This window comes from Lycium ferocissimum, chromosome 10 (genome assembly GCF_029784015.1).
Source record: "Lycium ferocissimum isolate CSIRO_LF1 chromosome 10, AGI_CSIRO_Lferr_CH_V1, whole genome shotgun sequence".
Classification (NCBI taxonomy): Eukaryota; Viridiplantae; Streptophyta; class Magnoliopsida; order Solanales; family Solanaceae; genus Lycium; species Lycium ferocissimum.
Window position 1 is genome coordinate 19,542,750 of NC_081351.1, and position 26,417 is coordinate 19,569,166.

The window sequence follows — 26,417 nt, forward strand, 5'->3', positions numbered from 1 at the left end:
ACATGATTTCATACGCAGGCTCGAACCTAAGACCTTTGGTTAAGGATCGATTTAATGATAATTGGTAATGGTTTGTTGGTGTGGGGTTGAGTGATCATTGGTAATGGTTTGTTGGTGTGGGGTTGAGCTTATTGAGTTGTCTGTGTCTGTCTGATGGATGACTTGACATTACCAACTTCTTTTTGGAACTTCTTGTTAGTCCTTGTCCTTATATTGCAACACTTTTTAATTAGTGGTTTAGTTGCCAAGGACATCTTGACATTTAGTTTTTCTTTTTTTAATAAGTGACGTATGATGAAAACTAGTTTTCAACACAAAATCATGACTTCTATATCTATAATAGGTTCTTGTTTAAATCACAAACAAAAGTAGATAACACCATAGGATGTTGATTCCCCAAAATAGCTCATTAATAACTACTGCACTTCGCTCTCAAATCGGTGGAGTTGGCTATATGAATTCTCATTATATTTTAAGCTCAAGGTGCAGACTACAATAGTTGCAGTCTCACTAAAGTGCAATATGAAGAAATTACTTAGTGTTTTTCGTCTCCACTACGATTTGAACCTGAGATCCGATGATTCTTTAAAAAAGCTCACTTTCAAAAAAAAAAAAAAAAAAAAAAAGAGAGAGAAAAAAGGACAAAAATAACGTTTTTTTTAAAATAAAAATTATTTCATTTTCACCATGCTTTAATTATATTGTGAAAAATGAAAATTTTACTCTAGTGGAAGAATATGTAAATGCTTTTCTTATGAAAATGAAAAAGAAAATTTACTTACAATGACATCAAATTAGTAAAACAAGGTTAAAGATAAATTCCACTAGCTCTATTGGAATAGTTGACAGACTTTCCATATTTTTCAAGGTTCTTTGGTTTTATATTTTGTCTTTTTATAAAACCCTTTCCATTAGGTGAGGGGTTTGAGAACACACCTCTTTTCAACGGCTTATATCCAATTTGCATCTCCCAATAAGACAAAGTGACAAACCATCCCTAGAAGAGAAGTAGAAAAGTTAATACAATTATCGAGATTTGCAGCATGCATACGATTTCTTCATTCTTAATTAAATGATTGAGTTCGAGCTTTAAAATGAAAAAGAGGATAGAAAGTGCTTACTCTTTTAATAAATTTTATGTGGTGAGGATCATGATTATTCGAAGTCCTAAATCAACTATCGATCACCGGATGAAAAATTAAAAATATAATAATTAAAAGCTAATACATTAATTTAACTCTTCAATATTGACCTAAGCATAAGAAATAAACATATTATTATAAGGCTCCTAATATAGAGACGGATAGCTTCAGAGATTTTCCTTCAAATTTGCTTTGGCAACGTTTAGTTCATACGTTGTTTGAGATATTACACTTTTTTTTTTTATAACTAAACTAGATAAATGATAAAATTTGATATGTCCCAAGTTTACCACTTTTTAACATTACAACCTCAATGCATAATAATAATAATAATAATAATAATAATAATAATAATAATAATAATAATAATAATAATAATAATAATTTGGGAGTGATTTTGTGGTATTTATAGGTTTGTAGATGAATTGGTTGACCTTTAGAAATCAGACAAAATGGCAAGTAGTTGTTTGGTGTGGACATTAGTTGTTTGCCTAAACTCGTGTAGACTTATAGTAGTGTTTATTTATTCATTTAATTTTATAAATTGTCGCATATCTAATGTCTAAACTATTTTAATTTATTGCTTATCACGATGTCTTTACATGCATGTAATTGAAGTAGTTTTTTACAATCAAGGCTTGTGACGAAATTGATAAGGTTCTTCCGTCCTTAACTAAAGACCTGGAGTTTGAGTTTTGAAAATAGGAAAATTTACTTATCATAACTACCCCTAAGGCTTAATTATGAAAAATAACTACCTTATTTAATATTAATTTTTGCAGCTATATTATTCTAAAATTACATTTCATAGCTACCCAGCTATATTTCAATTACTGTGTTTCCTCATCTCCTAAATACACGGTCCATTAGCTATTCTATCCCTAAATACACGGTCCATGAGATCTCACCCTTCAGTTTCTCTCTCTCCGTTACCTATTTCACCCCCAGATCTGTTTTAACCGAGCGAGTATTATAAATAGCTTATTTGGCATTTGAAATGCAAAAATTAAAATTCAGCTCCTTTTGAAGGGCAATCCGTGCAATTTCTTCATTGTTGTTACATATCGTTCAAAGGGTTTTTATTTTTTTTTCTTTTCTTTTTTTAATGCTTCCGCTGGAGCATTGAATGCTGCCGGTGGAGTTGGTGGAAGTGGTCAGCATAATCGGTGGCTTGAAAGAGGCGATGATGATTTTGTAAAATATTGCTAATTCCCTTCTCTCACTGACAACGGCGCTATTCTACCGCCCCTCTGGCATGAATCCAGCGCATACTCCACCTCCGATGAGAGTTGTGGAGTTTCATGCCCACCAAGTATTTGATAAAATGTTTAAGTATATTTCAGTGTACTGTTTCAGTATATTTCTTTGTATTTCAATGTATTTCTAATTTATGAAACAGTTTCTGATATATTTCATTGTACTCCATTGTATATACGCATACTACAATTTTATATTTATTAAACAATCAACCATATTTCATTGTATTCCGTATATATTTTTACGTATTTGGAAGTATTTCTAAAAGTTTGGAATGGAGTAATTTGGAGAGAGAAACGTGTACACATGGAACTTTAGCCGTTATGCGTGATACATGGTTGATTTAATTTGACTTACCATTTAAAATGAAAGAAGATAATTTGTTCCATAAATACAACCTATTTTTTACTCTACCAGATTTTGTATTTCCGTGTATTTCAAAAACGCGAACTCTGCCGGATTTTTGTATTTCCGTGTCTTTCAAAAACGCGAAATACAACCGAATACAACAAAAACTAGCTACGATTTGTAAATATAGAAAAAGTAGCTATAAATTGTTAGAAGGTATTAAAAGGTAGTTGTTTATGTAAGTTTCACTTGCAGATATACAAAATCTTGGTAACGAGCGCACCTGATTTAATGGGTCTTACCCAACATAAATCGGGATTAGTCGTGACCCCTAAAAGAGCATCGGACATCGAGAGGGAAACAAAAAAAAAACATTTTTTTTTGTGAGGATTGCCCTTCAAAGGCACTGGTCTTCAATTTTTGCCCCTCAAATTGCTGGTCTTTAATTTTTACCCTTCGCCTAATACCATGAGGTTTGGTGATCGAACCCGGCTTAGTAAAAAAAAAAAAAATTGTAAGGTAGAGTTTCGTAGCAAGATTAGGCTGGGCAATTAGGCCTGAAGGCAGAGTTTTGTAAGATTCCAATTGAGTAATTTTTTTTTGCCTTAATGCAAACCTCTACCTTAAGGTAGAATTTTGCCTTATGCCTGAAGGAAAAACTCTGCCTGATCAGGCAGAGTTTGAGGCAAACTCTGTCTTGCGAATCCAAACTCTAGCGTGCGATTTTTTTTAAATTTTTTTTGACTGAGTGAGAATTCAAAACAGGAACCAAAGATTTTAGCGAAGAGCAAAAATTAAAGACCACCAAATTTGAGGGACAAAAATTAAAGAACACCCCCGAATAAGGGCAATCGTGCCAGTTGCCCCCCCAAAAAGGAAATAAATTTAAATCCCATTCTTGTAGGTCATGCCAAGGATATTAAGATAAGATTTTTCTGTTTTTCTCAAATTTTTTCAGAGTCCTAGCTACTCCACTATTCTTCACAGGATAAGTTATGTTAAAGTAAAGTTTTCTAATACAAACAGTTACGTATGAATTTACCAAATATTTAAATTATGTATGATCATTTTATTAAAAGAATATGGAATAACATCCAATGTGTATTATGAGTACAATTTTATTCTCCCTCCGTACCTTTTGGATGTCGAGATTAAAAAAAGGTCTTTCTTTAACCTTAACTTTCTTGTATATCTTTTAAATATTTTAAATAGTCAATTATTCTAACTTATAGTACTTTTTACGTAGTTTTCAAATATGTAAATCTTATTTCAAAAAACTTAAAGATTCCATGCCTGAATTCACAGTTAAAATTAAACCGTTCGAATCTTGAAATCCGAACTGTGCCACATAAATTGGAATAGAGAGAGAGTACGTGATTAGGTAATTTCAATAGTAACTTAATTTATGAAAAAGGTATAGGAAAAAAGTGTTAATTAATAACTGTGATCTGATATGATTACCAACTTTATCTATTATGATTAGTATTTTTTATTATTATTATAACTAACATATGACGAAGAGTAAAAAAAGGGATCAATGAAAAAAAATCGTAATTGCATATATTGGTAAATAAAATCCTAGTAAAATCAAACTTCACCTATGATTATAAAAAACTATAAATGGCCGGCATAATGGATTAATATCCAAAAGGACCCACAACGATGTGTTGTATATGGAAATTGAGCTAACTACATCTTTATTTGACCAATCAATTAATGATTATGAGGAATTGGTTAGTGATTGTTGTGCCCTCACATCTTGATTGTTGTGATATGCTATGACCGGTCATAAAGTATATACATATAGTTATTTGACACGTGGAAGTTGGCTGCTGGCACAACAGGGTGGTGCTTTACATCACTTCAGGCGGATGCATCATAGCATTCGTGGTGGTGCTTTAGAATTTCAATATATTATGCTCAAGATCAAAATGAGCTTTTTGGCGGACTAATGTAGTCCCATTCTTGAGTTAGTTGGAGTGCATTCATCTTGTCCATTGAACTAGCTAAAAATTATCGCTTGAGATGAAAACACTAAAAGAAAAGAATCCAAAAATGCAACAACATTGAAACCACAAGACCCCTATTAGTGTGTGTGTGTGGGGTGGGGGGGGGGGGGGGAGGTGATGCGCTCCTGCGCACTAGCTGAAAGGCCCTTTCTCTTTGTAATTAACATCAACATTCGCGCTCCCTGACAAGAATTCTTCATTTAGGATTCAAACCTGAGATCTTTCATTAAGGGTGAAAGATTATAATTACCCCCAACACCTTTAGGTGAAAAAATAAATACTTGTTACAACTTACAAGCATAAGAAAAAAAATCAATTATAAAATAACATATGCACACAATAATTGTAATCCTAAAATTCTGAAAATGCTACAATCATAAGTGTCTATGTTCTGCATCATTTAAATTGCATTAAATGGGTCATCTAATATATTTCCGTCAATGGTGGCAAGAAGTTGAATTCTCAAATAAGGTAATTAAACATCAAACATTGAAGAAAATATCAAGTCAAAATTCTCTACATTTAAGTCGACGTAGAAGAAACTTTCAAAATTCATTTAATAAGAATATATAGAAAATAGCAATAAATCCTCATTATAATGCTTAATATTCACTCCATAATTGAATTTTGGTGGTCTTTTTTTGGGTTGTGAATAGACGTTTTATGGGTCATTTACAGGTAGAGGCATTAATTATAGATGGAGGCTAGTCTTTTTTAAATTATTGTTTTTGCATTTACTTGAACTTTTTGCAATTTATGGTTTGCAACAACTGATGATTTAAGAAACTAGATATTATTGAAAAAAACTAACTTTAAAATTTATCTGTCAATATAGTGCTGAAAATGGGTTACTTCAGCCGAAAAGGAGTGCTAACCCGATCACCCAACCTAGTAGGTCACGGGCCGATCGGCTACAGGTTTAGATCTCCTGGCCCCTTGGTGTCTTATACATTTTCTTTGGCCCAGTCGAAACTGCTTTCTTTCTTCAAGTAGTGAATATTTCATAAGAATGATAAGTGTCATTATAGTTTTTTGATAATCTATATAGACACACCTTTGCATTCAGCTCAAACTATATATAAGAAATTAAATTTTAACAAAAACCTATAATCGTTCTAAGTTTATTTTGTAACATTGCTACAAAGGAGTAGTAAATGTATCCGTACTTGTTGGCTTAAATTTAAAAAAAAATAGAAATTAGTGACGGACAATTTCTATGCTAAACAAACAAAAAAAATTTGTTGTTAATCCTATTTAAGGATGAGTTATCACAAAATTCTAATAGTTACGGACTACTTAGTGATAGATTAGCGACGAATTTCGTAACAAATTCTTGATTTTTTTGCAGTGATGTAAATGAAATTACAAATACATGAGGTTGCTAACTGGTTTAAAATTGTTGTACAATATAATTCACATGCATACCACAAAATAAATTGGCAGCTTTGAATTTTCTTACTATGTCTTGTAATATTTATTTTCATGAATTCATTAATTTTAGGTTTTCATTGATTTGGACAGAGCAAAAACAAATAGGGTGTTTTGAATATTTGAGTTTGTCATATTTGAATATAGTTATATGACATGAAAGAAAAAGTCTTACCTTACTCTATGATTTCTTAATTATAGTGTAATGAGACATCTCTTATTGAAAAAATATTGATTATTATAGTGTAATGAGACATCTCTTATTAAAAAAATATTGATTAGTCATCATATCCTGTAAATTCAAAAGAGTTATCTGATGTTCATTATATTCTATATCAAATTTATATTATAAAAGCATCTTACTTAAAGAAAAAAGAAAAAACCTATATATATTTGATTTGTTATAGTTCAGTAGACGAGTTCTCACTTTGTGTTGTAGCTTAGGAAAAAAATATCTCTCTCGTCCGAATTAATTTGTTTATACCTCCACTAATTATTCAACAACAGTTTGCTACAAATCAGCATACGTGCTGAGTAATCATATCTTTCATGGGTAATTCGCAAGAATGCCCCTTATTCGAGGTGGTCTTTAATTTTTGTCTCTCAAATTGCTGGCCTTTAATTTTTGTCCTTCGCCTAAAATACGGCCGAGGTTCTGGGTTCGAATCCCGACTCAGGCATAAAAATTTAAAAAAATCGCAAAGCAAGGCTTTTGGAAAAGTCTGTCTTATGCGGTATAAGTTGCGCAAGCATATTCAAAGGATACTACTTGGATCGTGAGAGGTTGCCTTATAAGACAGACTTTTATTTATGCCATCGGGATATTTTCAGCCACTTTTTTAAGCGAAGGAAAAAAATTAAAGACAACAATTTGAGGGACAAAAATTTATAAACCACCCCAAAAGAAGGGCAATCCACGCGAAAAAATGATCTTTCATGAATGGAGTAGACGGGGTCTTACTTCGTGCTGAGACTTTTTGGAATATTTAGATCCTTATAGTCGATATTTCTTTTGTTCATTTTTAGAGAGTTTAATTGATTATCTTTGACCACAACTACTCAACCATATGTAAGGAAATTTTTTAATTTTCAATATACCGCTCTTAACAAACCTTTATTTTATATTCTGTAAGCTGAATTGGTTAATTAATTTGAGATAGATTGTAACAAACATAGCAAAATTTTCTTCTCCATAAAATATTATACAATAGATGAATTTTAATGAACAAAAAGGTCACACAAATATTAGAAAGAAATGCTCTATAAAGTCTTAAATATTGTCCGTCTTGATAAACTGAATTTGTTTTCAAAATTCTCTACATTTAAGTCGACGTAAAAGAAACTTTCAAAATTCATTTTACAAGAATATATAGAAAATAGCAATAAATCCTCATTATAATGCTTAATATTCACTCCATAATTGAATTTTGGTGGTGTTTTTGGGTTGTGAATAGACGTTTTATTGGTCATTTACATGTAGAGGCATTAATTATAGATGGAGGCTAGTCTTTTTTAAATTATTGTTTTTGCATTTACTTGAACTTTTTGCAATTTATGGTTTGCAACAATTGATGGGTTACTTCAGCCGAAAAGGAGTGCTAACCCGACCACCCAACCCAGTAGGTCAAGGGCCGATCGGCTACAGGTTTAGATCTCCCAGTCCCTTGGTGTCTTATACATCTTCTTTGGCCCAGTCGAAGCTGCTTTCTTTCTTCAAATAGTGAATATTTCAAAAACCTATATTTGTTGTAAGTTTAGTTTGTAACACTGAGTAGTGCAATGTATCCGCACTCGTTGGCTTAAATTACAATATATATATATATAGGTAAAAAGCATTTTCACCCCCCAACTTTGCTTTAAAAATCAAACCCCACCCTCAACTATGAACAATAGACATTCTCCCCCTTTATCCTAGACAATGTCTATTTTACCCTTGGCATTTTCAATCCTCCATCTATGTAATACCTTTTTATATTATATAAAATTTATTTTTTAACCTAGGTATTGATACTTTTTTATTTAAATTCATATTATAAGTAGAATAATCCATTTATGAATTTATCACAAAATCAAATATTACTTTTATGATTGATATTTTAATATTACATGCATTGAGTATATATATATATACACGCACCACACACATACTACCTTTTATTTTTACATATATATGTATGTGTGTGCGCGCGCAAGCGCGTGTCTATATGTATATATATAGTTAAGTTTCACTTCTCTCTTATTCTCTATTTTTAATATATAAACGAGTTTTGGTTGTCATTAATGGAATATTTTAAATTATAATTTAAAATTCATTTACAATATAAATAGATAATCTTTTAGGAATTTGTTATAGAATATACCTCTATTTTTATTAATTATTTTATATTACCTTCATTGAAATATATTTATAAAATTATTATTACATGTTATTTTTACTTGTATAAATAGATATTACAGTTTTGATTATTATAAGTAAAATTCTTATTCTTCTCATTTATTTCATTATAGAACGACATCAAGTTATGTGCTCAACTAGTATTTCTCACTTTTCTTTTTCTGCCTCGAAAATAGTATTTATTTTTTTTATAGAAAATTTGTTACATAGATTAAAGAGATAAAAAAAAAACTAATGATTTTAAAGTGGTAAAAGAAAAAAGACAAGTTAATAATGTAAGGGTGAAATAGGAATTTTAAAAAGCCAATTAGGATAAAGGAGGGAGAATGATTATTGTTCAAAGTTGAGGGGGTTACTTGATTTTTTAAAGCAAAGTTGGGGGTGAAAATCATATATATATATATATATATATATATATATATATATATATATATATATAGGGATTAGTGACGACAACTTCTATCGCTAAATAAAAAAACTGTTGTTAATCCTATTTAAGGACGAGTTATCAAACAAATTAATAGTTATGGGCTACAAAGGTATAGATTAGTGACGAATTTCATAACAAATTCATGAGTTTTTTTTTTAGTGACATAAATGAAATTACAAATACATGAGGTTGTTACGTGGTTTAAAATATGGTACAGTTCATATGCATGCCACAAATAAATAGACAGCTTTGATTTTTTCTACTATCTCTTATAATATTAATTTTCATAACTTCATTTATTTTGGTTTTCTCTGATTTGGACAGTGCAAAAACAAATAGGGTGTTTTGGATATTAAAATTTTGAGTCCTATTATATTTGACTAGGGTAATATATATGAAAGAACAAGTCTTTTCTTACTCTATGATTTCTTAATTATAGTGTAATGAGACATCTCTTATTAAAAAATATTTATAGTCATCATTTCTGGTAAGTTCAAAAGAGTTATCTTATGTGTTGTAGCTTCTTAATTGTACAATTGTAATATTGATACTTGTTAGTCATCATTTCCGTCCAATATAGGAGTAGACGAGCTCTCACTTTTTGTTGTAGCTTAGGAAAGAAACATCTTTCTCTCTCGTCGGAATTAACTTGTGTGTACCTCTACTAATTCAATAGCAGTTTGCTACTCGACTAATTTAAAAACAGTTTGCTACAAATCAGTAGACTTGCCGAGTAATTTATCTTTCAGGATAGAAGTAAACGGGCTCTTAATTTGTAGTGCAGTTGGAATTTTTTTATTATTACTTAATTTATATGTCAACCACTCGATTATCTCTATAAAGATGGAAATTTACATCCGCTCTTCTATACACGATACATCACACAGGTCTAAAGAATGCATGATGCGTAAAGTGTTTGTAATAATTCGATTTATTAAATCTTAAATTTATAAATAAAAAGTAATATGGTGAAAATTACCACAAAGACGAATATTGTAGGCGATACTTCTTTTATTAATTTTTAAAGAGTTGAATTGATTATCTTCGACTACAACTACTCAACCATATGTAAGGAAAAATTTGAATTTTCAATAAACTGCTCTTAACAAATCTATATTTTATGTTAAAAAGGACAAGATTCTTTAAGCTGAAAGGGTTAACTAATTTGAGATAGAGTGTAACAAACATAACAAAATTTTCTTCTCCATAAAATATTATACAGTAGATGAATTTTAATGAATAAAAAGGTCAGGCAAATTTTAGAAAGAAATACTCCATGAAGTCTCAAATATTTGATCGTCTCGATAAACTGAATTTGTTTTCAAATATTTAAGTGCGATGTTAATTATGTGAGGTATTTCAGAAAAAAATTAAAAGTATTTATACTCTTTAGATTAAGATTATAAAGTATCATTCTTAAGAACTGTGTGAAAACATTTAAAAAAGATAATATAGATGAGATTATATTATTATAATGCGATGTTTATTGATCTTTAATATATTTTTGAAAACTACGTTTTGAAGCTCAACAATCTAATTAGTACTCTCTCCGTACAATTTGTGCTATTAATAATAATCTCAATAAGCATAAAATTTATAAAATAATTTATATATATATATATATGACATTCTTTGTTAAACAAATTAAAACAAATAATATGCAACATAACTTGAGACAAAGAAATATTAAAATTTAAAAGAACACTCACTTAAAAACCATTACTAACAAGTAACAAGCATAAAAAGAAAGTCATCATGCAGAAAACTTTAACCAAATCAAAATACAATAGACAAAAAACTCTTTCAAAAATATTTTATTAGAATTTCTATGTCATCTCTTAAACCCAAGTTTACCTAACATCAAAAAATGTTTTTTTAATTTCATATGTTCCTTCAAAACAAAATCTTAAACTACTAATCTAGTGCTGACATTTTCAATATATAATTTTTTTAAATTTAATTTATTTAATCTTTTCTGTCTCACACACAATGAGACATAGAGAACAGTTTGGGTTTGACCCAATTAATTAATGCAAGCATTAAAAAAATCTGATAAAGTTTCTTGTCCTATGACTAAAAACAGAAAAAATTAAATTTTCTCAGATTACAGAAAAAACAATTATTACAAAATAATAATAGTAGTAGTATTAATTATCAAATCTACAAAAAAGATTTTCTTTAATTTTTGCAAGTAGGTGAAAGACAATAGTCCAGCTGTAACTTCAGTTATATTTTTGGTCTATTTATCACACAGTCTTGAAGTTGCTATAGTTCTAACTTCCAAGCACTAATATTTTTTTTATTTTTTGTTTCTTGTTGGCATTTTGAAAGGGGTTATAAAGTGCAAAAAGGGTAATTTATTTGGGATTTTGCTTTCTTGATCTGATTCTGCAAAATTGCAAAAAAGGTGAAATTTTGGTTCTTGATTTTTGGTTTTTGACCAGAAATATTTGTGTATGAAATTTTTATTTCAGAAATGGACCAAACAATTGAGAGGTCACCAAATGCACATAGGGGTTTTAGAGTTCAAGCTCCACTGGTGAGTCTTTCATAATCTCTTTTGACTTTTTTTTTAAAAAAAAATTCTTCTGTTAATTTGTTTGATTAATGTATTTTCTTGAAATACCCTGATGAGAATTCCTGGTAAATGAGCTACCTTTACAAGAATTTTTGGTATTTATCTTGTTTCTTGAGGTACCCTGATGAGAATTCCTGGTAAAGGAGCTACCTTTACAAGAATTTTTGGTGTTTAGATTGTTTCTTGAAATACCCTGATGAGAATTCCTGATAAAGGAGCTACCTTTACAAGAATTTTTGGTGTTTAGATTGTTTCTTGAAATACCCTGATGAGAATTCCTGATAAAGGAGCTACCTTTACAAGAATTTTTGGTATTTATCTTGTTTCTTGAGGTACCCTGATGAGAATTCCTGGTAAAGGAGCTACCTTTACAAGAATTTTTGGTGTTTAGATTGTTTCTTGAAATACCTGATGAGAATTCCTGATAAAGGAGCTACCTTTACAAGAATTTTTGGTATTTATCTTGTTTCTTGAGGTACCCTGATGAGAATTCCTGGTAAAGGAGCTACCTTTACAAGAATTTTTGGTGTTTAGATTGTTTCTTGAAATACCCTGATGAGAATTCCTGATAAAGGAGCTACCTTTACAAGAATTTTTGGTGTTTAGATTGTTTCTTGAAATACCCTGATGAGAATTCCTGATAAAGGAGCTACCTTTACAAGAATTTTTGGTATTTATCTTGTTTCTTGAGGTACCCTGATGAGAATTCCTGGTAAAGGAGCTACCTTTACAAGAATTTTTGGTGTTTAGATTGTTTCTTGAAATACCCTGATGAGAATTCCTGATAAAGGAGCTACCTTTACAAGAATTTTTGGTATTTATCTTGTTTCTTGAGGTACCCTGATGAGAATTCCTGGTAAAGGAGCTACCTTTACAAGAATTTTTGGTGTTTAGATTGTTTCTTGAAATACCCTGATGAGAATTCCTGATAAAGGAGCTACCTTTACAAGAATTTTTGGTATTTATCTTGTTTCTTGAGGTACCCTGATGAGAATTCCTGGTAAAGGACCTACCTTTACAAGAATTTTTGGTATTTATCTTGTTTCTTGAAATACCCTGATGAGAATTCCTGGTAAAGGAGCTACCTTTACAAGAATTTTTGGTATTTATCTTGTTTCTTGAGGTACCCTGATGAGAATTCCTGGTAAAGGACCTACCTTTACAAGAATTTTTGGTATTTATCTTGTTTCTTGAAATACCCTGATGAGAATTCCTGGTAAAGGAGCTACCTTTACAAGAATTTTTGGTGTTTAGATTGTTTCTTGAAATACCCTGAGGAGAATTCCTGATAAAGGAGCTACCTTTACAAGGAATTTTTGGTCTTTAGCTGGTTTTGTGAGGTACCCTGATGAGAATTCCTGGTAAAGGTGCTATCTTTATAAGAATTTTTGGCATTTAGCTTGTTTCTTGAGGTACCCTGATGAAATTTCCTGGTAAGAGGAGCTACCTTTACAGATATTTTTTTGTGTTTAGCTTGTTTTTTGAGATACCCTGATAACATTTCCTGGTAAAGTAGCTATCTTGGCAAAAAAATTTGGTCTTTAGCTGGTTTTTTTGAGGTATCCTGATGAATATTCTTGGTAAAGGAGCTACCTTGGCAAATTGTTTTTGGTATTTAGCTTGTTTCTTGAGGCAACCTCATGAAAATTCCTGGTAAAGTAGCTACCTTGACAAAAAAGTTTTGGTCTTTAGCTGGTTTTTTGAGGTACCCTGATGAAAATTCCTGGTAAAGGAGCTACCTTGACAAAAAAATTTGGTCTTTAGCTGGTTTTTTGAGGTACCCTGATGAAAATTCCTGGTAAAGGAGCTACCTTGGCAAATTTTTTTGGTAATTAGCTTGTTTCTTGAGGTACCCTGATGAAATTTTTTCTTTAAGTTTTAATCTTTCAAGGATTTTTGGTACCTAGCTTGTATACTGTTTTTGGGTCTTGTCTTAATTTTTTGTTTGTGGGATTACACTGGGTATGTTGTTGTTGTTGTTGTTGTCGTCTTAATTTGACCTTTTGGGGCTTCCATTGGCATGAAAAGTGGGAGGTGCTCAGGTGAAATTCTTGTTGAATGTGCAACTTTCTAGGATTTCTTTGAATTCTTGCTTCTGGGGTTTGCCTCATCCTGAATTTGAAGATTCATCTTTTAGTCCTCTACAGCATTATGAATTTATGAACAACTATATGTTGTTGTGTTCATGTTTCTGAAGATAGTCCTCTTTGATCTCTTCTGTTTTCCAATTTCTGCGGCTTTTATGAAAGTCGTTATTTTCCAAAGACGTTCCTTAGCAATATTAGTTCACTCTTTCGTCGAAAAATTACACAGTATATACTATATATAAGGTCAAAATTATGTTTGATGTACATTTAATAGATGTTGAATCCCCTTTGGCTTCTCCGAGTATTTACCTATAAATATTTTGGATCCCTTGGCGAAAATTCTGGGTCTGTCAAAGGTTAAAAAATGATTGAATGTTAAGTTGACTTGAGTCTTCGAGCTGTTTTTAGACTAGAGTTGCCTTTCAGGAAATAGAGTATCCCATCACAGGCTCACAGTTAAAGACTGAATGAGGTCAATTATTTGTGATAAGTGAATAAATTTGCAATTATATTGCATAACTGAATATATGTGTTGTGTGAGAATTAGAAGCTTCTATTATGGCGTGAGTCTTTTCTTTCCTTTATCAGAGTGATTGCTAAGGAGGCTTAACTTTCGAGCTGCATGTGGTTATCTTGATTCTTGATTCCGTTCATTGGTTAGGAATAATCGGGACATATGATTGTCTATAAGACTGTAACATGGAGGTGTTGTCTTTCAGTTTCCGTTTTGAAGGAGTCCTCTTCATTTTGTGAAACATTGAGTACCTATATTTCTTGTATATGGTGAATTTGTAAGTCCCTAACTTCACAAGGTAGGGGTAAGGTCTGCGTACACTCTACCCTCCCTAGATCCCACCTTGTGGGATTATATTGGATATGTTGTTTTTGGTGGTGAATTTATAAGTCCCTCTCTTACTGGCCTATCAAAAAAGAAAAAAAGAAAAAGAGAGTGCCTCTCTTACTGGCTGTAATATTGTTTGTCTTTTGCAAGAAGGCAGATTCTTATAACAGTATCTGCTTTGCTAATTCTGCACTGTTTCATTTGAATTCAACTCTGCGGTCAAGAGGTTCTCTGGAATTGTACTATTTTATACTTCCTTTTGTTCATTGCTTGTAGGGGTATGACGAGATGGAGCACTACTACTTAGACTATAATTAATGTTGTATATAGGTCTGTACCACATAACTATTCAAAAAATTTGAAAAGGTTTGTAGGATGCAGTGAAAAATAAGGTCCTGCATTATGAGGACAGTCTCATACACTTAGAAAGTTAAAATTAGGTCACATTGCTGTAAAGCACAATGGAGCAGGTGCCCATCTTGTGTATCTTCCTTTCCATATTTATTTATTGGAGCTTCCCAAGAGCTCTTATGTGTTTCCACGCCCCTTTGAGACCCTGGAAAATGGATAAATTCCTTTTCTTAGGAACACATACAAGATTCGTCACTACAGACTCCGTTGGTAGATTTATTTTCTTATAATCCCGCGTTGGATACATTTCTTGTGAGCCAAGGGTTTGTCAGAAACAACCTCTCTACCCCACAAAGGTAGGGTAAGGTCTGCGTACATCCTACTCTCCCCAGACCCCACTTGTGAGAACACTGGGTATGCTGCTGTTGTTGTTGTTGTACTTAAAGAACTTATAGTAAAATGATATGTGAGCTCAGGGCCGGCTCAACGTCCTGGGTGGCCTAAAGCCAAATCTAGATGAGAGACCCTAACTTTTCTTTTAAGAAAACTTCTTATATATTTTTATTATGAGGTCTATTTTTCTAACCGGTGCAATCAACACGGGTAATAAATATATTAGTTTTTCTTCCCCTTTTTCGTTAAAATCATACCTTTTTACTTTTAAATACTACTCTCTTCATTCCCATTTATGTGATACTTTTCACTTTTTGAGAGTCAACTTGACTAAATTTGATTAGATAAACTCAATATTTAAGATTAAAATTTATATATTTGAAAACTACATGAAAAGTACTATAAGTTACATCTTTTTTCATATAAATTTGGTGAAAAAATACATCTTAAAATGCTAGTCAAAGTTCATGCAATTTGAATTTCGGGATGGAAAAAGTATCACATACATTAGGACAGAGGGAGTAATTTTTATTTAAAAAATAATATTCATAAACCTATTATTAGTGAAATGGGGCCCCCTAAAGCCATTGCTTTGGCTGCCATGCCCTTCAGCCGGCACTGTGTGAGCTCAGCTAATAAAAATCTGCTATTCGGTTCACGCCACATAATTTAGACTAGGGTGTTTATACCTTATCCAGGCATTATCCTTCCTCTGACTCATAGTCATGCATATCCTCACCTCTTTTTTCACCCTCAATTTTAGCTTAAATAGTCAATGGTGATATGTTCTTATTTCAGTTCTCCTACCAGTGTAAAGATGGCATTCTCCTTTGCTATATTTGTTAGGTGCTAGAGTACACCCGCATTTTCTGATTGGTAAACCTTTGCAGGTTGATTCGGTATCATGCTATTGCAAGGTTGACTCGGGATTAAAGACGGTTGCAGGGGCAAGAAAGTTTGTCCCAGGATCGAAAATTTGCATCCAGCCGGACATTAACCCTCACGCACACAAGACTAAAAACTCCCGCAGGGAGAGGTCAAGAGTTCAGCCACCTCTTCTGCCTGGTCTACCAGATGATCTTGCAATTGCTTGTCTAATACGTGTTCCTCGTGTTGAACACAACAAGCTCCGTTTAGTCTGCAAAAGGTGGTATCGACTTCTTGCTGGAAACTTCTTTTACTCTCTCAGAAAGAGTCTTGGAATGGCTGAGGAATGGGTATACGTGATAAAGAGAGATCGTGATGGAAGGATTTCATGGCATGCATTTGATCCGACCTACCAATTGTGGCAACCACTTCCACCTGTTCCGGGGGAATATAGTGAAGCTCTTGGATTTGGTTGTGCTGTTCTTAGTGGTTGCCATCTCTACTTATTTGGAGGAAAAGATCCAATTAAAGGGTCCATGCGACGGGTAATCTTTTATAGTGCACGAACGAACAAATGGCACAGGGCACCGGACATGCTTCGTAAACGTCATTTCTTTGGTTCTTGTGTAATCAACAATTGTCTTTATGTTGCTGGTGGAGAATGTGAAGGAATCCAAAGGACTCTCCGTTCAGCTGAAGTTTACGACCCTAATAGGAACCGCTGGACCTTTATTGCTGATATGAGCACAGCTATGGTGCCCTTTATCGGAGTTGTTTATAATGGGAAGTGGTTTTTAAAAGGGTTGGGGTCCCACAGAGAAGTTCTAAGTGAAGCTTATAACCCGGAAACCAATGCGTGGACCCCGGTTAATGACGGGATGGTTGCCGGTTGGCGCAACCCGAGCATCTCCATGAACGGTCGCCTTTATGCTTTGGACTGCCGTGATGGGTGTAAACTTCGAGTATATGATGAACCCACAGATTCGTGGAATAAATTTATCGACAGTAAGCTCCATCATGGAAGTTCTCGTGCTTTAGAGGCTGCAGCTTTGGTTCCTCTTAATGGTAAACTTTGTATAATTCGTAACAACATGAGCATCAGTATCGTCGATGTATCAAGTCCTGATAAACAAGTGGAAACTAATCCGCATCTCTGGGAGAACATTGCCGGTAAAGGTCACTTCAGAACTCTATTCACTAATTTATGGTCAAGCATCGCAGGACGAGGAGGGTTGAAAAGTCATATTGTGCATTGTCAAGTGCTACAAGCCTGAGAGTTGGCCATAATGTCTAGTAGTCCTTCTTGATGAGAACTAAGAATTAGTTCAACCTCGAGAACAAAATCTTTTCTGTTAAAGCAGTTTTGACGTCACCTCAACATGGCATCATTCTGGTGTAGTGAACCAAATTGTCGCATCATTCATTTTTCACTTCCTGATGATCTTCTGCAGATAATGCTCAACCCGGTTTGTGAACCAAATCTGTATATGTCATGTGGAAGTGTTTGGATTGGCCTTGAAGAGGAGGGCTTTCAGCATCAACAGCTCATGCATGGATTTCTCCAGTATTTTCGTACTTCTAAATTAGTTCAAATGCAGAGCTGGCTTGCTGATGATTTCTGAAGTAGAAAAACGAGACTATTTCTTCGCATCATAAAACGACCAGATAGCTCTATATTTTGTGTATCCTTTTGACCTATAGTTTTGCACCAATAGTTTCCCGTCTTAGAATCCCTTTCCTGGACCCCCCCGCATAGCGGGGAGCTTAGTGCACCGGGCTGCCTTTGTTTTTTTAGTTTCCCGTCTTAGAATACCATATTTTGAACATAGGTTGGTCATTGACCGTGAAGGACATATAGCTCGAATCTCTGCTTCTTACCGTCTTCTCTTGCTGCTTTTCAAGATTTGTACACAATACAATTGGAAAAGGAGTGGCATTTAACTGCAATTGTTGGCCGCTGAAGCGGCTTATTTACAAGTTCCCTCTAACCAGCATTATGATCTTGCTGCCCGTGCTGTTGAATCTGTCGTTCGTGAACAGTTAGAACATAGTTGCAATGTCTATGTCCTAAAGCTTGTGCTTTTCGACGAAAGGTTCTATGAAGCAGGTATTGGTATATTCAGTGATGTAACATTTTCAAGATTTTGCATAACATGCTGAGTTTTGTATTCTTGCTTGCATAGGTTAATGTAAAATCTTGAAAGAGTTACATGATGCTTTTTCGCATTAGAATTCGTGGAATTTCCTTTTGTGGGAATGTAGATGACATTTGGTTAAATGTAATTCCGAAGTTTTTTTTATTGAAGATGTGGTGTTAAATGTTTTGGTATTATGATAATGACATGAGTTGATCTTAAATGAAGAAACATGATTAGTGAGAATCCATATACCCTTCGCCACTTAAATTGCATGCTTTGGTCTATTATAGGTTTAAACTAGTGACGAACGTCTCACTCACACAATCACGCGCTGCATAACACATTTTTCAGAATCTATTCATGTTGGCACATAATTTCACCTCTATCCATAACATTTGTCAACTTCATTTTCAAATCAGAAAAGTAACAGAACAAATATACTATATTATTCACTTGAGAAATATTACAATTCCAAGAACACAAGAAAGAACTAAACAAAGAATCATATATATCTTAAGTGCCCCTGTTAAGCATTTCTTGAAATTGCTTAAATGATTCTTCTCTTTCAAACTTAAGTTGCTTCCTGAAATTCTTGATAAAATCATCAGCCAACTTGTCCACATCCTCTATCAAGAACCTTCTCGTTGACGCGATTCTCTCTCTTTTTGCACCATCTTTCTGCAACCCCTTCATATATTTTGAAGAGTTTTCTTGATGATGATCCATTTTGAAACTTGTTTTTAGTGTTCTTCACGCTTCTCTAGAGGTTGAAGACTTAGTTAAATGTTGATGGATTTCTTAGCTAGTGATTGATGTTTAAATAGTTGCAAGATTGTGAGTTTAAGATGTTGTGTTCTTTGCTTTAAAGCATGAGTTTTTCATGAGAAAAAAGCAAAGGAAAGAAGAAGGAAAGTTAGAAAGATTAGTTATTTGTTCATGAGTGGAAGGCATTCTTATGAGTAGTTTGAAGCCAAAAAGGAAAAGGCAAAACACTTATTTTGTTTTATGGGCTAATACTTTGGTCCTTCAGTTATCGCTAATTTTGATTTCAATCTTTGTGATAACTGAATAAGCATGTTTAACCTTCAGTTAATTGAAATACATACTTTTGATCCATTTGCTCGTGAATATTCACAAATTAATCGTAATTATTAACCGTTCCACCACGTAGTTACTCGTGTTTCATGTTAAGCTTATATTGATACTTCATATTTGATGGTAATACAGTTTCAAAAATAGTCGAAATGTAACATGCTTCCTACATAAAGGACCAAAATACACAGATTTCACGTAATTGAAGGTCAAAATGTGCTTTATCAAATATTACGAGGACCCAAATCAGAATTTCCAATAAGTGAGGGACCAAAAATATTATTACCCTTATTTTATTGTCAGATTTTTTTGCTTCTATATGGTTTAGCATTTCAAAGGAAGTTGCAGACTGGGATTTGTTTATTTGCAGTGCAAAAGAATGACATAAATTCACATATAAATTAAAGGATGGTCCAAATAGACTAGGGTCTTACTAAGTATTTTTTAAAAAGCTTTTAACTTTGAAAAAGATGGTGGGGGAATTTATACACTACAAAACGAAGTTTCTGAGGGAATAACAAATAAAATACCTAACTTGTCCATCATGTATTATATTATTACTCTCTTTTGTGGAGTTATCATTTGGTTTTTTTGACTCATCTTTTGTACTAGTTTTGACTTCGGGGCAGGGGCGGGGGGGGGGGGGGCGCACGGGGGGCTTGTCTGAAAAGTCCTACTGAGGAACGTTAACTATTATTTTTATTTTGGAATGAAAGATTTAAATCAAATCCATCTATAATTTATCCTCACACGCTGTTTAACCAAATCTATGAAAACATTGTCGATTTCATAATGTTTTATCACTTAGCCATGTGATTTGACGTAATTGGTAAAGTTATTGCCATGTAATCGTGGAGGCCACGGTTCGAAACTGAAAACATTCTCTTATGAAATCTAGGTAGCATCGCGTACATATGTACCCTCGCGATCCGTCCTTCCCCGAAATCCTTGCATAGTGGGGCTTTTTTTTTTTTTTTAATTTTAAATGGCTTGCGGACAAACATTTACCTATTAGTGAAAAACAAAAACAAAAACAAAAAGGAAAGAGAGAAAATGAGTCATGTTTACCTCATTTCTACTAGTTCTATCTTTAGTATTTAATTGGGCAGTTCCAACTTGTAAGATCATAACATTAATAATAAATATTATGAAATACTTACAATACATACAATTTTGTTAAAAATGTCATAAATAATGTTGAACAATCTCAAAAACATCATTTCAATTGTCTAGAGAGATAGAGTCTTAAATTGAGGCAGATGCACGATTTAAAATTAATGCGCTTGACATTCAAAGTTCTTAACGCTGAATTCATTGTACACTTGTAAATTGTAATTATGAAAAAAATACTCCATTATTTATCGGAATTTTTATAGGTTTTATACAGACAGTTTAAATTTGAATAAAACCAAATAAGCTACTAGCTCGTCATGGAAATTGGTATCATCCATATTGCTTCGCAATCCATCTTCTAATCCATATTCGTCTTTATTTTGTTCTCCCTTTACTCCTGTCATCACTTATGGGAACTGGGGAGCATCGCAAGATTCAGAATTTAAGCTTGATCGATTCAATCTTTTAACTTTTTACCATTAAATCCATTAGACTTCTGAGATTAAGTGTTCGAAATTCAATATTTGTTGAATTATTTTTGTAAATCTCCACATTTTTTTTTTGAAATTAAATCTCCAAATATATATTATATTTCGTGTCGAAAATACATCCTGCATCCACTTCTGCTGGGAAGCAGAGGGTGTGGGGAGGGAGGACGGGGTGGAAGAGAGGAATATACTTTAACTAGTATATAATCAAACATCCAGGAAATGATTCAATAAAGTCCTTTACAATTTGAATAAAAGAAAATGACGCTGCCAGATCTTGTTACAAATAATACATATGTGGAATCTTTAATCTAAGATTATATGTCTTGTATATAGACCAGTCTTTGATTTTTTTTCTCTTCACAACAAATGCAGTAAATAATACATTTTGCCACTGCTATTTCAGCTTGAGTTGCATATTCATTCCCATCTACTCAGTAACAAGCATTTGCATATTATCATTTATTGGAGCTGGAAGCTGCAAAAATAGACAATTGGTTTGTTAGTAACAAATTGTTACAACTTGTAAGAAATAAGGCCTTAGAGATCTTCAGCATTACAAAAAAAAACAAAAAAAAAAACTCGAATTTTCGATGAAAATCTATCAGAAATTGCCTTGTCGAGAATGTTTCCAACAGGCTTTCCATCAGAAATCCCATAAACTTAGTTGTATAGGGTATAATTTCCCCCACCATCTATTCAAAGTTATAAAGTTAAAAGAACTGAAAATTAAGACCCTAATCTATTTGAACCATCCATTAATCTATATGTGAATTTATGTCAGCCTGCAACTTCCTTTGAAATGCTAAAACCATATAGAAACACAAAAAGCTAACAATAAAATAAAAATAAGTCCTTTGCCTTTTCCCTTTTAGCCTTCAAGTATTCATAAGAATGCCTTCCACTCATGAACAAACATAGATCATTAATCTTTCTAACTTTCCTTTTTCTTTCCTTCGTTTTTTCCCATAAAAAACACATGCTTTAAAGCTAAGAACACAACATCTTAAACTCATAATTTTGCAACTATATAAACATCAATTTTCATTAGCTAAGAATCCATCATCATTTACCTAACTCTTCAACCTCCAAAGAAGTGCTAAGAACACTAAAAGAAGTTTCAAATGGATCATCACCAAGAGGGTTCTTCAATTAAGAAGGGGTTGGAGAAAGATGGTGGAAATAGAGAGAGAACGGCATCTGCTAGGCGGTTCTTGATGGAGGATGTGAACGAGTTGGCTGATGATTTTATCAAGAATTTCAGGAAGCAGCTTAAGTTTGAAAGAGAAGAATCATTTAAGCAATTTCAAGAAACGCTTAGCAGGGGGATGTAAACTTTTGATTCTTTCTTGTATACTTGGAATTGTAATATTCTCGGGTGTATATATAGTACCCCTTCCGCCTCAATTAATGTGATGGTGTTTGACTGGACAGAGTTTAAGAAAGAAAAGAAGATTTTTGAAACTCTTGGTAAAAAATAAGTAATAGATATTTATGTGGCTATCAATCATCTCATTAAGGGTAAAATGGGTATTCTAAAATTAAATTGTTACTAAATATAGAAAGGTGTAATTATTTCTGGGGCTGACTAAAAAGGAAAGAACGTATCACGTAAATTGGGACGGAGGGAGTAGTATATTTGTTCTGTCATATTTCTGATTTTCAAATTAAGTTGCCGAATGTTATAGATAGAGGTAAATCTGTGTGCCAATATGAATAGATTCTGAAAATATGTTGAAAAGCAACCCGATGCGCGAAGCATACTGCTTTTATGCAGGGTCCGGGAAAGGACCATACCCTAAGGAATGTATTATAGGCAGCCTACTCTGACGCGGGAAATCTCATCTTTTCTTGACAAGTTCTCTATTTTTCTTCAACTCATCTTCAATAGTTGCCCCGTAGTGGATATTTGGTAATAGAGCAGCATTTGCTGAAACCTGAGTGATCAATTTATTCTGAAGTTACTTAGAACACTACTAAAAAATGTGAATTTCCGATGGACAATCCCGTCAAAACGGCATCGAAAAAATGGGATTTCCGACTGGTATATCCGTCGGAAATTCACGATTTTTAGTAGTATTCTGAGTCATTCTTGAATAAATAGATCAATCAGGTTTCAACAAATGCTGCGCTATTACCAAATATCCACAATGGTCTAGCTTATTGGTACCTTCAAGAAAACTCTATTTGAATCAATTCACCGACAAAAAAAAAATATAATCCAAAAATGCAGTATTCGACACTCTTCTCAATCAACAATTTGTTGCAAAATTCAAAAATCAAGATAGAAAAATAACCAGTTAGCAAATGAAATTCGAATAAGCATGAACTCCTGATTACTGCATGTCAAACAAACAACTAGAGACCTTGAAAGTTACTATGATGGCACTTGTAATAGGAAGATGCAATATTTCAAAGCTGAAAATGGATGCTTTAACCACAAACTCCTCATTGTTTTCACCAACTAGCCGAAAAGAAAAAGCGCAAATAACCAATTTTAACATGACTAAATTTCCCAAGTAAATGATCAGACCTTTCTACCAAGAAAGGCTAACAAGTCCTGAAATGAAGTTGCAGCAAACTCAAACGCTATATTGCTCGGACTCTTCAAACATATTGATGTGTGACGGATCCTCCAAGAGCTATGCTTTTTTGAAAGATTCAACACGAGTGCGACAACATTTTTGGATATCTGAGCAGCATAGCTCAAAGGACATACTCAGACACCAAATATAAACTCTACCATGACGAATAACGAGGCAGTGCAAAGTCAAAGTATCTACCTTTTAGGTTGACTTTGGACATTAATTTCTTGCATATTTGAAAGAAGAAACTCTTCAAATGATAATGTCTAATAAACATTTGTTTGACACTCCACACAGTAAATAATATCAGCAGCAATAGAACTTCACAATGATCAAGAAAAGGAACAAAAAGCAGACCAATATGTACAACAACAACAACCTACCCAGTGTAATCCCACAAGAAAAGGAACACAAAGCAGATCAGTATGTGCAGGAAAAAAAAAGTTCAAAGACCCACAAAATATATAGAAAAACCCCATAATATGATGGAAGTCATTTTCCTTGAAACTATCTTAGCTCTTAATTTCATATCACAGCCAACGCCCTACAGCAAAATAGGCACAAGGAAAGAGCAATAGACCGGACCAGCGTACAAAAACGAAACAGTCCCTCTGTAACCAGTCATCCATAATATCAAATCCCCAACCAACACAAAGACATTACTATCGAACTTAATTACTCAAAGATTTCACCAAAACACGATCCGACTTGCTAATATTATTATTAATCATTCAAGTATATTCTTTCTCCAAAAATATTTTTCACCTACCAACCAAACACTCGGAAATATTTTCAGTAAAGTGAAAGTTGACTTCCATCATACCACATACATACAATATCGGAGGCTGAATTTTCACCAAGGGGTTCATCATCTACTATTGTATATAAACATCAAAAATTGATCTTGTATACTATGTTGACGCGTGTGTGTCGCATCCTCCAAAAATAGTGCATTTTGGAGGATCCGACACAAATACGACAACATATTTTGGAAAGTCCGAGCAACATAGCTTGTATATACAGTATAATTTTCCACCCCTCTAGCTCCGCCCCCACACATACTCTTAATAGAACAAGAACACCAACTACTATGACTCAATCCCAAACAAGTTGACCTTGTATACTATGTTGACGGGTATGTGTCGGATGATCCTAAAGTAGTGCATCTTGGAAGATCCAACACGAGTACGACAACATTTCTGGAAGAATCCGAGCGGCATAACTTGTATATCCAGTGTAATTTTCTGCCCCTCCAGCTCCACCCCTAACTACATATACTCTTAATAGAACAACAACACCAACTACTACGACTCAATCCCAAACAAGTTGACCTTGTATACTATGTTGACGGGTATGTATTGGGTCCTCCAAAGATAGTGCATCTTGGAAGATCCAACACGAGTACGACAATATTTTTGGTGAGTCCGAGCAACATAACTTGTATATACAGTGTAACTTTCCGCCCCTCTAGCTCCACCCCTAACCACATACACTCTTAAACAGAACAACAACAACTACTACTACTACTACGTCTCAGTACCAAACAAGTTGTGATCGGTCGCATTCTTAAACAGAAGAGAAAGAAAAGAAACTTTAAAAGAAACTTACCTGTAGAACTTGTCTCAATGATCCTCCTCCACAAGACCTCAACCAAATTCCACTATTCATACAAGAATGAACAGTCTCAAACTGATGCACATCAAGCTTCTTATTAACAAAACCAATCTGAAAGTAAACACTATCAGAAGGTGGTGGCAAATCAACTCTTATTTCATTAACATGAAACCAAAAAAAGAATCTTTTCACTTCAATCCCTTTTAACTCAGTAATTGAACCAATACTTAACTTCCCACTAATCTTTTCAGCATAATAAACCAAATATTCAAACTCTACATAACATGGGGTCTTCAAAAAAACTTCAAAGTTTCCATCTTTATCAATATTATAAGATTCCACAGTGTCTGGAAAGATGCCACGTGGCAGACCATAATCTGGTAGGATATCATATAGTGTAGGTTTTGGTTTTGGTTGTGGTTGTGGTTGTGGTGATGGGCTAAGGATGAAAGATATGGTAAAAGGATAACATATGATGAAAATAAGAATACCCAAATTGAATCTTGGATTGAAAGCCATGTTTGTTGAAGAATTTTTTGTGCTTTAGATGGTTGTACTTTATGCTTAAAGAGGTGTACTTTAAGGTGGGGGAAGAAAAGAATTTGGAGAGTACGGTTTTATTGGTTAAAGAAGAAGACCCAAATGGAATCTTGAAATGAAAGCCATGGTTATTTGAAGAATTTTTTGTGCTTTAGATGGTTGTACTTTATGCTTAAAGAGGTGTACATTAATTGGGGGGAAGAAGAAAAAAGTTGAAAAGTATGGTTATATTGGTTAAAGAAGAAGACCCAAATGGAACCGTGAAATGAAACCCATGGTTGTTTGAAGAAATTTTTGTGTGCATTAGATGGTTGTACTTTTCTTCTTAAAGAGGTGTATTTTAATGGGAGGGAGAAGAAAAAAGTTGATAGTATGGTTTATGTTGAAGAAATTGAGCTTTTGGAGGGGTAGGTGTGCTTTAGATGGTTGTACATTATGCACAAAGAGGTGTACTTTAGTTGGAGGGAGAAGAATACAGTTTTGTAGAGGGGTAGGTGTACATTAGATGGTTGTACTTTCTGGTAAAAGAGGTGTACTTTAATTGGAGGGAGAAGAAAAATGATAAGTGCAATTTTATTGGTTAGAGAAAGAGGGGAGTTTGGTTTAGACTTTTGTGATGGTATGGGAGAAAGAAGCCAAAATAGAGCAATTTCTTGGAAGGAAGGTTTTTAATTAGTATTATATTGTGGGCCATCTTTTATCCAAAACTATATTACTATAT

At 33.3% G+C, this 26,417-nt stretch overlaps 2 protein-coding genes across 5 annotated transcripts; one reads left to right on the forward strand and one right to left on the reverse strand.

Annotated features, from left to right (window-relative positions):
• Positions 1 to 11,087: 11,087 nt before the first annotated feature.
• LOC132032716 (F-box/kelch-repeat protein At1g55270) lies at positions 11,088 to 18,477 on the forward strand. Of its 2 annotated transcripts, XM_059422410.1 has the most exons (3): positions 11,088 to 11,361; positions 11,484 to 11,548; positions 16,150 to 18,477. In XM_059422410.1, exons 2-3 carry the CDS (start codon positions 11,486 to 11,488, stop codon positions 17,398 to 17,400), a joined length of 1,314 nt encoding a protein of 437 aa, XP_059278393.1. In that variant the 5' UTR covers positions 11,088 to 11,361; positions 11,484 to 11,485; the 3' UTR covers positions 17,401 to 18,477. The 2 variants fall into 2 exon arrangements, with proteins under 2 accessions (XP_059278393.1, XP_059278392.1); XM_059422409.1 differs by having other exon boundaries at positions 11,090 to 11,548.
• Positions 18,478 to 21,175: 2,698 nt separating this feature from the next.
• Positions 21,176 to 26,003, reverse strand: LOC132032717 (uncharacterized). 3 transcript variants are annotated; one of them, XM_059422412.1, is made up of 3 exons: positions 25,956 to 26,003; positions 25,151 to 25,658; positions 21,176 to 21,435 (listed from the first exon to the last, which is right to left on the reverse strand). In XM_059422412.1, the coding sequence occupies exons 1-3, from the start codon at positions 25,970 to 25,972 to the stop codon at positions 21,388 to 21,390; spliced, it is 573 nt and encodes a 190-aa protein (XP_059278395.1). In that variant the 5' UTR covers positions 25,973 to 26,003; the 3' UTR covers positions 21,176 to 21,387. The 3 variants fall into 3 exon arrangements, with proteins under 3 accessions (XP_059278395.1, XP_059278394.1, XP_059278396.1); XM_059422411.1 differs by lacking the exon at positions 25,956 to 26,003 and having other exon boundaries at positions 21,177 to 21,435; positions 25,151 to 25,900; XM_059422413.1 differs by lacking the exon at positions 25,956 to 26,003 and having other exon boundaries at positions 21,178 to 21,428; positions 25,147 to 25,900.
• Between the last annotated feature and the right edge of the window lie 414 nt (positions 26,004 to 26,417).

Coding starts and splice junctions, on each gene's coding strand:
- LOC132032716 (XM_059422410.1), top strand. CDS start 11,486: ATGGACCAAACAATTGAGAGGTCACCAAATGCACATAGGGGTTTTAGA. Junction 11,549..16,149: donor TTAGAGTTCAAGCTCCACTG/GTGAGTCTTTCA, acceptor AAACCTTTGCAG/GTTGATTCGGTATCATGCTA.
- LOC132032717 (XM_059422412.1), bottom strand. Junction 21,436..25,150: donor CATTGAGACAAGTTCTACAG/GTAAGTTTCTTT, acceptor CTATTTTTGCAG/CTTCCAGCTCCAATAAATGA.